We start from the raw sequence: 14,214 nt of genomic DNA on the forward strand, positions 1-14,214 counted from the left end.
TATCTTTTAGCATTTGACATTGCTGCTGACCTTCAGGAATTCTGGATGGTGCCCTGCTTGTCAGCAGGCTACAGCTGAGCAGGCAGATGGCTTTTTATAGTAAGAGATAATTTAGATACTCTACCTAGCATATATTTTTTGACTTCATGTTTGATGTTCTCACAATCTGCAAAAAGCAGTACATGTAGGCATTCTTTCCTATGGAGTTTCCTATGGATGTTAGAACTCCTGGGAATATTTCCTATGGAAAAAAGACATGGATCATGCAGGATATCATCTATGCCTAGGCACACTAGGTTTTGTAGTCCAGCTAAGTCTGGACTAAGTAAACTGTTGAGTTTAAATAAGAATGTTTACTTATGTGAAAATGGTTTTTTTCAGAGATCAGCTTGTGCTTTGTTGCATTCATGAAACATCACTGGAAGGTCAGTCTGAAATTTGTGAGAGAATTTGGTTTGATGTTTGTATTTACAGCTTTTTGTGCTAAATCCATTGCCTTGTACACGTTTCTGTGAGAGCTGATGGCAGACACCAAAGCCTCAGCTGTACTGTAGATTAGTCAGAAAAGAAAAACTCCTGCTTAAATACCACAATTCTTCATTTATCCCCAAAAATACACAAAAGAAAGGAAGTTGCTGGACACCCTTCTGTTTTGAATTGCTTTGTTGTCCATTCCTTTCCATCACATAACAAATACAGAAAGAGCTCCAATTGTTCTCCAGATATCCCGCAGTATTTCAAGCCAATTAAAATTGGTCTTGCATGTACCTCAGATTTAAAAGCCAGGACAAAAATGGGCAGGATTAAGTCTGGCCTGAATGAGCATCCCAGTGCTCACCTCACACGTGTATCCTCAAAAGGCTTCCAGGTTACCACAAAGGTCTGAGTGATTCAGGTCCAAGGTGACCCCCTCTCACTGCTGTCATGCTTTAGCTACACTGGGAAATAATAAATTGCTTTGTCCTGCTCAGAGCCATTCAGTGCTGCTGAAAAGAAGCTCCACAAGGCTGGTGCCATGTCACCACACTGCACAAAAACTCATTCCCAGAATATGATCTCTTACCCCCTCACTCAAGGCAAGCGCACCTTTTGGTGACATCACTTCTGGACTGATTTTTGGGGCACCAGAGTCTTCAAAACTGCTTTATAAAAACTGTAAAATACACAATAAAGAACAAATCCTGTACTGGCAAGTGGAGCACCTGCATGAATACACTGGGGAACTTCCAGACTGAGCTAATATACATATGTGTGTTCAGGTTGGGAAGCTCATGCTGAGCCAGAAAATCCAGTATTGGTGAGTGAATGCCAGAGCTCTGCTTGGACCTCTGTGTGGGGCCAGTAAACAGTATGGGGAGAATCTCACTTTTCCTTTGCTTGGTATTCTCTTTTTTTTTTTTTGATTCCTATTGTTATTTTTTTGCCCATGGACTGCAGGTTGTTTGGAAGAAGTAGGTGTTGTACTATATACCTGTAAAGTTCCTGACACATTGCCTAGTGATATCTATTACTATGATTACGGTTACTACAGTTTTTCTCTGCCTCTCTTCTAGTCCTTCTGTCTGTCATTGTGGGCAGCTGCTGTCAGCAAATTCACTTTTATGCAGTCTCACATATTTCTTGGAAACTAAATTTTGGTAAACATTAGAAATACAATTGATATCTAAATGACAGTTCTTACAGCCAGGAAAACAGCATGTTGTAAATATTTAAAGTACAAATACCAAAAATACACTTCTGGTCAATCTTTGCCATAAATGTTTTATTGTCCTATTGGCACTGACAGCAGACTGGCATTCTTTGATTGTTTTCAAATCAAAACTGAAATTAGTTCAGGACCAAGGAGTGAAATCTAGAATGTGGACAGAGCTGAGTTACTAGGCCAGGGAGGCTCCTGTAGCGTTCCCCCCTGCAGAGGCATCCCAGGGGCATCTGGCTGAGCCCTTCCAGGGCTGGCACACCTACCCATTGGTGCCATCCTTGCAGTGTCCCTGAGCCCTTCCAGGGCTGGCACACCTACCCATTGGCCCCGTCCGTGCAGTGTCCCTGAGCCCTGCCCGGGGCTGGCACACCTACCCATTGGTGCCATCCTTGCAGTGTCCCTGAGCCCTTCCAGGGCTGGCACACCTACCCATTGGTGCCATCCTTGCAGTGTCCCTGAGCCCTGCCCGGGGCTGGCACACCTACCCATTGGCCCCATCCGTGCAGTGTCCCTGAGCCCTTCCAGGGCTGGCACACCTACCCATTGGCCCCGTCCGTGCAGTGTCCCCCGTGCAGGCAGGGCTGGCTGGAGCACTCGTCGATGTCGGTGCCGCAGAGGTCCCCGAGGAAGCCCCGCGCGCACGAGCAGGAGAAGCTCCCCAGGGAGTCGTGGCAGGTCCCCCCGTTCAGGCAAGGCTGGGACAAGCACTCGTCGATTTCCACCTCACAGTTCATACCTTCAAAAGCAGAGAAAATAAGCCCAAGGCTTAGGAGACAGCTTTGGAAATCTCAGCAAGAACTGCCTGAAGTACAATAGTCACTTAGTATTTTTTTTTCTTTATGCAGTTGCCTGGTTTTTAAAGGCATTTCCTCCTCAGTGTGCTTTGCACAACTAGTTTTTTCAAGGCTTAGCAGAATTTACAAAAGAACAAGCCAGTTGTTTTCACAAGAATAGGTAAAATAACTTTTTCTGTTAGCTTGAACGTGGAGACAGGACAAACTAATTTTCAGTTTATTCAAACAATGTTACTATCTTATTTACATAATACAGAAGAGACACGCAGTCTATTGATCTCAGAAGAGAGTCTATTTAAGGTTGGCCTTTAAATGGACAATTCACAGATTTTTTAATTCATGGGGAATTGTCTTGTTTAGCAGTGGATTTATTGCCTAATTTTTTTTAAGCTTATCAATGTGCAAGTAAATGGGTCTGTGGTGCCATGTTTGCAGCATGTCAGAATCTTGGAGCTGCTCTTCAGGGATAATTGCTAGAAATAAATCAGTTCTAATGTGACTTCACAGCTATTTGTGATAGTTGGCAGGTTAAATATACACTCCTTTTTCTTGTCTCTAGCACAGACCAGGAGACACTAAGAAAATTTAATAACTAATGCCTTGCAGCTTTGATTATTTCAGGGGTTTGTATGCTCATACACTTGCTTCGTGTTTGGAGCAATAGGGTAATATTTTCAAATAATTTTCAACTGCCAAGTCAGGTTTTTTCAGCAGCTACAGTATCAGCCGCAAAACAGATGCAAAGTGGCAAATTGTAATGAAGAAGCTGCTTTGAAGTGAATTTCCTTACTTTTTATTTGGCTTATTGAAGTAGCTGCAGTATTGAAAAGTTTACGGGGGAATTTCCTACTTGAAAGAAAAGCTGCAGCCCTGAGAATGGGTTCTTTTTATTTTTTTTTTCTTCTTTTTTTGTAAAAGTGAAGTTTTCAGTACAAGATGATAGGGTAGACTTTCAACAGAGGGAACAGGCATGTTTGATGATGGGTATCACTCTTGCAATTTATTTAGGAGCTCATCTCCAATTCTTTATTTATGCTCCTTTTGTCAGCTCTGTACTGCTGTGAAATTTGTACATTATAACTTTCTTAAGCATCTTTCTTAAAACACAAAGATTGATAATATTTAGCACTGTCACTTCATGAATAATTTATTTTGATGCTTGTGAGCTTCTTTGTTTTAAAAGAATAAATCTGTGCTATGGATAAGGACCGGGAAAGTTCTTAAAGCCAAACCAAAAATTGCAGATGTTAACTCATAACTATTTTTTATTGTCTTTAAACATTAAAGTGCAAGTTCCTCTTTTCAGCAGTTGAGAAATAGTTCCTTGAGACCGCATAGTGGATGGGGAAGCTGCGAGTGGCGTGCCCCCAGTTCAAGGTTCACTGCTCAGCTAACCACTACTTTCAGCGGGAGCCTGCCACGAGAGCCCGGCCCAGGAACGCTCTCTGACGGCTTTATGGTAATGTACATTACAGCCAGATATAGTAAGCAGTCCCTCTGTGGTCATTGCCCTGTGAATTCACTGTAATTATAAACAATGTGTTTGCAGAAGTGTGTCTAGTGACCGTAAATCTGCCAGAGCTTGTTAACAGCTTACTGCGAACACTAAAAATCATGTGACAAAACAAGCCCTGTTCAACTGATCCTCAGCTCAGCCAAATTTAAAACTACAGGCCTGAGAACAGCCTGACAATTAACATGAGAACATAGCGTTGTTGTTTTGGTTCATGTCTTTAATCTATCAAGCCCAGTAACCTGCCTTCGGCAATGTTGCCTCAGAAGAAAACTTCTCCCTGTATAATGCATCCAGCCAATGCGATCTGCCATGCAGACAGGGGGAATCCCTTCCTAGCCTCCGCGGAGTCTGCTGTCAGGCTTTCTTAGATGTGTAGAAGAGAGATGAAAAGATTAGATCTGCATTTTCACCTCAGTCTAACATTCTGTCATAAATATGCTGTGTGCCAAATATCATATGCCAGGCGGGAAGGAGAGCGCCAAGGAGCCCTGCCGCAGTTATTGCACAGGGCTGCACCACCACGAGCTGAGGCACCCTGGGTGTCCTGGAGCAGGCTGAGCATCCCTGCATGTACCAAACCACACAAGTGGTTTGAATTGAAATGCTGGAAAGGTGGGGAGAAGTCACATTTGTAACTCTTGCAGTTTCTTTGAAGAACCAGGGTTGTTTCTTATACTGCTTGCTTCTCCACTGAGTCCTAGTGTGCACTTCTTTCTACAACCCCAGTCAATAAAAAGTAAACACAAATGAGGATGAAGGACACACAGCCAATGTTTTCAAACTTGCATACCTACAGATACAGTGTAAAATCACTTTCTGCTCAAAGATACTAGGGGTTTGCAGGCTCAGTGTACTTCCATGAGGACCTGCACATTTTTAATATGGCTGGGCATTGGTAACCAGGTCACCCTTTCTGTTCTCCTGCACTAAAATGCTGCGCTCAGGTCCAGCAGGTCCAGAGGGCTGTCCCCAAATTCCTCATTCTGTATAAAGTAATCTTTGTGCCATATTTTGGATAGAGAGTGTCACATGACTAATTTATATGCACCAGGCTTGATGTGACAGGAAGAGAGTTACATGAAAAGTTAGAGGGAGAAGGTGTATTTCTTTAATCAAGGCTTGTCCCTTTTCAGCTTCAGCAGAGCTGAATACCTGGGCTGGCCAGGACACAAGGTGGGGAGTACTAGTTTCAAACTGGAAAGCTGGGAAAGAAACAGGCTTTGCTCTGCTGGCAATTGCTGTTGGATGGACCAAGTGGTTTACTAATTCATCCACAACAACAGGGACATGAGCTTGTTGGGAAATGAGATCTCTACTTGAGGTTTTCCATCCCATGGTAGAGCTGCTGTGCCTCTGCTTGCCTTTAAGTGCCTAAGACTTATTTATGATGCATCTGTTCTTAATATTTGCATAGCACATACATTATTGATGAGAATACTGAACAAAAGCTTGGAGATCTATCAGGAGTAATTTCCTCAAATTCTAAGACGTCATCGCAGCGATGGTTACTTCATCATAAAAGGTATTGCACAAAGAACAAATCCAGCTCTCTGCACCTACTTTGTCTGCCACTGAAACACTTTCTCCCCCTGTCTTAGACTGAGAATGGGTTTTGGAACTGCCATGCACTACTGAGGGTTCACACTGGAACGTTCACTGGCAATAGAGGACTGGCTTCAGCAAGGTAATTAATTCATGTAGCTGTGGGTAATAACAGGCTCTTACACCATGCTCTGTTGGGGTGAATTAAAAGCAAGTGCAATTAGTCCAATGGAGGAGAAAATGCAATTGATTAGGGTAGCCAGCAAAACTTCAACAAACCAGTTGAACTTCATTATTTAACAGATGTGTGACACATGTCTTGTAAATAATTTCACACATGCAGAACATTATCATAGAAACTGCAGATTTCATGCTGAATTTTCCAGTCTTTGGCTCTTGGTGCATTCTAACCTCTTCCATTTGTGTAAGAATTATGTGTGACATTTCTCAGCTATTTTAAGAAGTGCTGCAGCATACCAATCACACAAAATAGCAGTCATAGTCCATGAAACAAGTAGCAACAGCAGCCAGTAACTCATGTATTTGGTTAACATTGCAGCTATAGATTTACTATACCTTCTTTACCTGCATATCAAGAGATATAACCTGTTTTCACATCTTAGGGAAATGATATGAGGCTGGATGACTTCCCACAGTAATTCATGGTGTCAGACCAGGATAATAATGGTTGGCAAGATCCCCTGATGGGGTAAATGAGGGGTTTTATTACCACTGGGGACACCTCGAGGCTTTCATCCTGTAATCCCTCTGGCTTGTGCATTTAGCACAACTCACAGCAAGGTGCAAAAAAACAAGAAAAAAAGAATGCTTCTGATAAATCATTTTGTTAAGTAGCTTTTAAAGCTGATGTTTTACTGCTGGAGGAATGGCCTGGTACTCCTCTATAGAATTCCTATGGTTAGTCTCTTTTGCTGCTGGAAGCAGTGTTGGAGCTGTATGTCAAAACACTGCAGCCCCTTCTGCTGTGTATTTTAGACCTCTTCTCCTTCCTTGGTTCTCTCCTCATTTCTTAACTCTGCTTGTGCAAAGTGTGGAGCTTTGGTGACTTTTTTGGTGAGAAAAAAGAGCATCAGCTTGGGAAACAGCAGAATTTCATTATGAAAGTGGAGCGACTCCAGCAGAGTAAGTTTCCATCAGCAGTTTGTGTTGACCTGAATTTTTATTTCTTTTTGTTTGGGCTTAGCTATTTCATTATATTTTCTCTCCCTTTGTCTCTAAGGTGTATATTCCAACTCTTTCAAACCAAGTTTCTGGGCTGTGGATCCAGGCCTGGACCCCACTAACAGCGCCAGTTAAACAAATACAGTTTCCTGAATACAACAGGAGGTCTGGGCTGAGTGTGATCATTGCAGAGAAACCATGCTGGTTGTTAATAGGTTTTTTCCTTCCTTCTGCTCTTTGGCTTTCCCTCAGTTGTGTAGTTTTCTCCTCAGCTGGCCCGGGCTCTGACACCCCCTGGCAGCAGCGGGGTGGCAGGAAGGTAACAAGCTTCCTTCAAAAAACATTCTCTGTGCTCATAAGGGATATTAACCAAGGGCTGCCTTCCAACGAGTGCTGTGTTAGACACAGGAAAGCTGCTTTTTACCTCTGACTTCCCGTCCTGCATGGGGATTTGGGGATGGAGCTGTAAACCACATCTCTTATTTCTTATTCATTTGAATCACTTGAAGCAATAGCTGTTTTTTCTGCCTTTTTTGCTGTATGACTATTTCTTTTCCTTTGCTTACCTGACTGGCAGTCTATCACTAAAATGCCTCCTCTTTTCTCCTTTTAATGATTCAGTGTGCCACCTTTCACAGTCCTAGCCCTGAATATAGCTTTGAAATTTGAAGGGAGCTGTCTTCCAACAAGAATGATATGCTTTCCAGTAGAGGAAGTAGGGAAGAAAGATCACACCTGTACCTTAAAAATAGAGCTACATAAAATGGGATTATCAAAAAATGGGCAGTTTGGGAACATAACACTTGTCCATGTAACTTACATAATGTTCTAGTTGCAAATGAGTCCTTTGTTTCTGGGAAAGGCAGAGAGAAATTTAATGTGAAATGTGTAAGTTTCGAGTAGAATTTGTCTACTTGGATCTAATTTTTAAATCTGTCAAATGTAGGTTTTGACCCTCGGAAAAAAACTAGATATAGCACTTTGAAGAGAGCATTTTGAGAATGTTTCTTTTAAAAGCAAAGTCCACCTAGCCCTGTGACATAGCTTGGTGTTCACAAAACTGCTGTGTAGATTTTGGTCAATGTGAGATTTCTTTAACCCTTCTCTTTCTGGTGTCAGTAGTTCAAAGTGATGTGGTTATCCATAATGTACCAACAGCCACTGGTGCTGTAGCTGAAGGCAAGGTGGTAATGCAGATACGGCTAAATATTGTATTTGCAGGGATCCCCGACGTAGGAAGGGATGATGAATCTGACCCCATGTTCTCAGAAGGGTAATTTATTATTTTATGATACTAAATTATATTAAAGACTACTAAACTAAGCTATACTAAAGAATGCAGAAAGGATACTTACACAATGCTAAAAAGATAAGAAAAACTCGTGACTCTTTCCAGAGTCTCGACGCAGCTTGGCACTGATTGGCCATTGAGTGAAAAAAAACTCACACCAGAACCAATGAAACAATCACCTGTGGGTAAACAATCTCCAAACACATTCCACATGTGAGCCCAACACAGGAGAAGCGAATGAGACAAGAATTGTTTTCCTTTTTCTCTGAGGCTTCTCAGCTTCCCAGCAGAAAAATCCTGTGTGAAGGGATTTTTCACAGAGTGTGAATGCAACAGCTAAATACTTGTGTGGGTGCCGGAGTTGAACCTGGAATGTGAGTTATGATGGTTCCACATGACCCAGAGGAAAAGTTGCTTTAATTCAGAGGGCTTACCCGTGTAGCCAAGGGCACAGATGCAGTCGTAGCGCCCGATCTGGTTGAGGCACGTGGCGCCGTTGAGGCAGGGATCCGAGGCACACTCGTTCACTTCCAGGTCGCAGTGCTTGCCCTGGTAGCCTGGCACGCAGTAGCAGGAGTACTGGCCCACGCCGTCGCGGCACAGGGCCCCGTTGCGGCACGGCTCGGAGCTGCACTCGTCCACGTCCCTCTCGCACAGCCTGCCCGTGTAGCCGGCGCTGCACAGGCACGTGGGCCCCGCCAGGCCGCTCTGGCACGTGCCTCCGTGCTCGCACGGGTTAGTGTCACACTCACTGGCAGCTCGTTCGCAGGCAGGGCCCTTGTACCCAGCGGGGCACTTGCAGGTGAAGCTGAGGTTCCCAGCAGAGCCCAGGCAGGTGGCGTTTTGGAGGCAAGGGTTGGAGGAGCAAGGGTTGGAGGTTTTGTTGCAGAGTTCCTCCACACTGTCCACTGGTGCGTCTGCACAAAGGCAAGGGTCATCGTTCTGACCATCAACGCATGTAGAGTTCTTTTGGCAAGAGTTTGACAGGCACCTGGAATCATTCCTCATGCAAAGCGATTCTAGGAAAGAAACACAAAACATCCTGAGGAATTCCACAGCACTGGGAGCAACCAACAGTGAAAGAAGTGTAGTTCTTAACATAACTGTGCTTCAAAACCCACAGCTCCAATTGCTGGCTATTGAGAAGAAAACAGGACTGGCAACTGTGTGATGCATTAGTGGACTAATGAATGTAAAATGGTAGTAGGTAGAGGACTAGGCTGCAGATTGCTAGTGCAACCATTAAGGCATGGTTGTGGAATTATGAAAACTATTATGAAAACTTGAGTAAGTTGTAATTTCCTGTTCTTGCCTCTTTCAACAGCCGTGGTCTGGAGTGTCAGGATTGTTTAACACTTTATTAACAGTATAGTTGAGACAATAATGGTTGTTGTCAATGAATATCCAACAATATGGAATACATTTAGGTGTATTTAAGCTTTTTGTTTCTGTTTTTGTTACTAGAGAAAGGAGACAGACCTCTTTTTTTTTTTTTTTAGTTCAATATCACTTCTGTGGTGGTACCATTCTTTTGTAGTGGATGATTTTTTGCATTGGGTTTCACAAGCTTAATTACTCAGATGCAGTTATAGCTCAAATAAACAGTTCAAACCATCAGGCACCTTGATTTTGATTTGCTGATTATAAATAGTAATTTCTCAGGTGTACAGCCTCTCCACCACAAAGAATCTACCAAACACCTGAGGTGCAAAACAGCCCTGTGAGAGCCATCCAGCCTCAGAGGCTGGAAGGACACAGTGAACATGGTGTAAAGATGTTCCTTACTTCCTTACCCTCTGGGAACTGAGCTTCTGTCAGTAATTAAAGGCCACTTGGAGTTGCCTTGCAGCTGTAAGGAATAACAATAGCAAGAGCTACTTCTCACTTCTCAGTCAAGGAGGGTGAGCTGTTACCAGCACTGTTCAGAATCCACCTCTGGGATACACTGAAGCAGCTGTATCTGGGCCAAGACTGTGAAATTAAGCTGAATGTTCCTTTAGGAGAGAAGGCAGTTTGTAAGGGAAAGACTCACGAGCTGGAGCACTGAAGTTGCATTAAATTATCTATATGTAAGTACTGTAAACATCTTTTTTATTATTATTTGGTTTATACTTTTAATCTGGTATACTGTTTGGATATATAGTTGGTATGTGTCTTCTACAGCAGCAGAACAGTGTGTGTTTGTGCAAGCAGGGTGTTGTGGATGAGCTGAACTTCTCAGAGGCATTCAGACCCATCTACCAGCAGTCTCTAGTTACTTCCCAGTTCTGGAAGTGAGATTCAGGAGAGCAGACACAGTAGAGATGGAGATGGGGCACTGAAAGAGAACAGGTAAGCAGAGATGAAGACTCCAGTAACTGGAGTTAGACCAATGCTGATAAAGGCCTGGGACAGATCCCTGGAAAAGGGAGAGGCTAGGGTTGGTCCCCTGAGGATACCAACCAACCACAGGGGAGTGTCAGAGAATACAAACTGACTGGTTGTGGTGTGTTTGCATAGTGTGCATTTTAATATATAATACAATTTAATCTGTTTTTCTGCAGGAGGGGGAAGTGGGCGAAGAACGTATCAGAAGGCTTAATTACTTAGGAAAGACTGCTTGTGCAGATTTGACACTAAGATAATAAATGGAAAGGCTTAAAAATTATCTGTGCATCACTGTTGTGCTTTCTGACTTGAGGTGTACACAGGAGCAGCAGTACCTCTGAGAATTAGGAGCACCATTCTAAATGAACTTGATATTCATGAATAGGTACATTTTCTGAGCCAGATAACTAATTAATACTTATTTGAGCCAGGGGAATAGAGATTTTTGTAGTAACACTGATAACAGCAGTGACACCATGATTTAAAACCAACAGTGGTCTTAGGGATTACATAGAAAGCAAGCTAAACATTGATTAGCAGGAGGAGAACTGGAGTGTTACCTCATGTTCTCTGAAGGAAAACAGGACGAAAAAAGTACTTTTGGATTAGCCTGTCTTTAAAATGACCCTCCCCAAACCTGTTAATAATCAATTTTGGGAGCAGGTATTTCATCCTGTTGCAGTGGTGGTTGCATTGCTCCAGCTCAGAGCTCTCACTGAATGTAAAAATTCAAGACATTGGTCACATGTACTGACCTGCACCATTGTCAGCAGTAATTCTGTTCCTTCTTTTCCTCAGCACACTCTCATGTATGTTCTGATGTCCTGGTTTACATAATTTTGTGTTTGCCCATGCATTTAGGTTTTTTCTTTAGCCTGGATAATACAGAGCTTACTGAAATCTATTAATTACAGTTAAAATGAGAAAAACTGTGTATCTTAGGAACTTCTGCATCCTCTGTTTTCCCTGCACAACTTTAGAGAGCTTTCCTTTCAGTCTGTGTACCTATTTAAAATTGATTAATGTGCATGTTTTGGGGAAACATTGAAGAAATGGGCAAACTTGAAGAAATTAATTATGATCATATTATAATGTTGTCTAACTGTTGTACTGTGTAAGCTACAAGAGGTGAGGTCAGTCATTCGAGTGCTTTCTTACACAGGACCACAGTGACATGAGAAGCAATTTAGTTCATTATTACTGCTTTTCCAGAGATAATTTGCATGCAACAGGCTGAGTTTGTTATAATGATTGTGTGAGGACATGATGTGTTTGCCAGTCTGCAGTTTTGATAGCAAGAGTGAGCACTGGTTAAAAAGCTTAATAGTTCTCTGAGGCAGTAAGAGTGGAGGGAAAATGAGGGAAGGAGAAAGACAGCCCTAAAAACACTGTCTGTGTGGAGTGAAGGCAACCAATTTGTCTGCAGGGTGACATCACTATGGGAAAAACATGAACCAGAAAACGTTTCCTGGATTTTTTTTTTAAGCAGTGTTTTAATTTCAACTTTTGTAGCTTTTATAAAATGAATTTCTTATGCAGAAATTGCCAGCAGACAATTCAATAAATCCAATGTTCTCTAGAGGATACTCTTGTCTGATTTGTGTGACAAGTTTATAGTGAAACAGCAACATTTTTGGTGTTCTGTCTTTATTCTAATGCACTGTGCCATGGTTTTTATTATTTGTATAGTTTTTGAGGAACATAGGAGTTCTAAAGGTCTTAGCAGAGATGTAAGCATGCTGAGTTTTAGCTTGGTTGTAGTTTAAAGGCTGGGACCAAGAGTTTAAGGGTACTCAATAGCAGTTTGTCTCAGCAGCAAAACTGCATCTCAGAAAGGTGATCATCAGAGGGTTATCAAATGGTATGAACATTTCCATGGACATTTCCATGACGCTTTTTATTTTAAAAAGTCGTGTTCCTGAATGATGTGAGTGCTTCAGCTAATCCTTGGATTCTGGACTGCTAGTTCAAACACCATTTCCCACCTATTTCAGGGAAGTTATTTGCACTATCTCCCTTGCTGCCTTGTGGGAAATGAGTTGCCCTGCTGCTCTGGAGTGATGTGGAAGGGAGCAGCTGAGAGCTGCATGGAAGGAGGATGAAGAGTATGGCAGGTGGAAGCTCCTGCATGCCCTATGATGCAGTGTGATGAGTGATGCAAAGACTGTCTCAGTTTGAGCAGGTGCCTAAAGAATATTCTCTTCTGCACTCACAGAAAGAGCTGCAAAGGGACAGAAATGTTTCAGTGGAGCTTGGTTTTTGGCCAGGTTGCAGAAGGATAACCAGGAAAAGCCTCATGCTCTACCTCAGATGTGCAGAGGAGCTGTTTTTCATTCCTAAGCAATTAAGGTCACTTCAGCAGTGACTTGTTCTGACAGAGTCTTAAAACTTGTATGTAATGTAGGAAAAATGGAAACAAAATGCTGATTGCTTTGGGTTTACATTGACTGACACCTGAGGTAATTATCAGTCTCTTTATAAACAGTGGTACTTTAATCTAATTACGAGAGGATTTAGTGCCAAGCGTTTTGCCCCATGGTTAAATCCTTGAGATGCAGATGAGATGGTTGGCAGTGAAATTCTTTGCAGTAAAGCTTGCCATCTACTGGCACAGCATTCATACTACCAGAAACATGGCCATACCTGCAGCTATTACAGGAACTGGCACACATAGCTTAATATAAGAAATGCCAAGAAAAAGACAGTTTTAGCTTTGGGTTTTTGCTCTTGGATAAGATTATTTAAATTCATCGAAGTGATCTTATTAGTGTATGAATAATTGAGCTAATAAGCACTAAAAATGTATTATTTTGGCTGGTAGAGGCTTCTGAATGATCAGAAACTACTGTAGTGATACAAAACAATTTTTATGATGTTAGAAATACATGTCAATGAGGATAGAGGGCCAAAATTGAAATAGGGAAAAGCTGTCATAAGCAGGGCAGAGATTTTGAAATGGCCAAAGCATTTTGTCACAGATAATCTGATTATTGTTCCTCAGTAAAGCAGGTAATTTTGAAAAGCTCATCTGCATATCTTTCCTGGCAATTTTTAGGGGGTTTTTTCCTAGATCCTGTTTGAAACAGAGATTTACTGGATTCATGTCCATTTTTCAAAATATCCTTCTAAGTTAAGCTGATAAGATCAAAAGTAAAGTGAATTGATGATCCCAGATTCTGACAATTAGCAATCTCAGCCATTTAAAGCCCCCAGAGAAATCCTTTGCAATCTGTTTTGGGCTCTTTGTGTCAGAAATGTATTTCAGCACAGACTTGTTCTTTCAGGACATGACCCTGTATGAGTTGGTGAAATATCATAATCAGTGGCAGCATTTACAATCAAATTTCAATCACTGCTAATCACACTGTTATGAACCAGAGTTCACATGGCTTGGCCATGCCTGCACTTTGCTAATCATCTCATCCTGCCTGAAGGCTGCTTGTAATTTGCAGTGCTGTTCTTCAGATGTGCCTTCTGACCCTGAAGGAGGACTCTGAGCTTCACAGAAGCTCTCAACACTAACAACTTTGGAATCTTTTACATATGCTGCAAGATTTTCTGACCTTCTTAACAGAGCCAGTCTATTTTCTAGGGGGAACAAAAATCTGTGATTAGATAGAGAAGTTGATACCCACATATTCACCATCACTGATGATTTTACTGTGCTTTGAGGACTTTTTTTCTTTCCTTTTTTTTAAACAATGAGGTATTACTTTACACATTTGATTTAAAACTAGGAAGCTACACCAGCCAGTGCAGATAAAGCAGTTCACAACAAAACCTGGCTATTTACTAAGCCATACATTTTGGGGGGGAAAAT

General features: G+C 42.1%; 1 protein-coding gene across 1 annotated transcript in view; it reads right to left on the reverse strand.

Moving 5' to 3' along the window:
- CRB1 (crumbs cell polarity complex component 1) overlaps window positions 1–14,214 on the reverse strand; it is a 95,416-nt gene that overhangs the window by 59,256 nt on the left and 21,946 nt on the right. The window contains exons 3-4 of the mRNA XM_050977774.1: window positions 8,462–9,046; window positions 2,243–2,438 (exon numbers count right to left, since the gene is read on the reverse strand). Coding sequence (XP_050833731.1) covers window positions 2,243–2,438; window positions 8,462–9,046 — 781 coding nt within the window. The remainder of the gene's footprint in view (window positions 1–2,242; window positions 2,439–8,461; window positions 9,047–14,214) is intronic.

Source organism: Serinus canaria, chromosome 8 (genome assembly GCF_022539315.1).
Source record: "Serinus canaria isolate serCan28SL12 chromosome 8, serCan2020, whole genome shotgun sequence".
NCBI classification, from domain to species: domain Eukaryota; kingdom Metazoa; phylum Chordata; class Aves; order Passeriformes; family Fringillidae; genus Serinus; species Serinus canaria.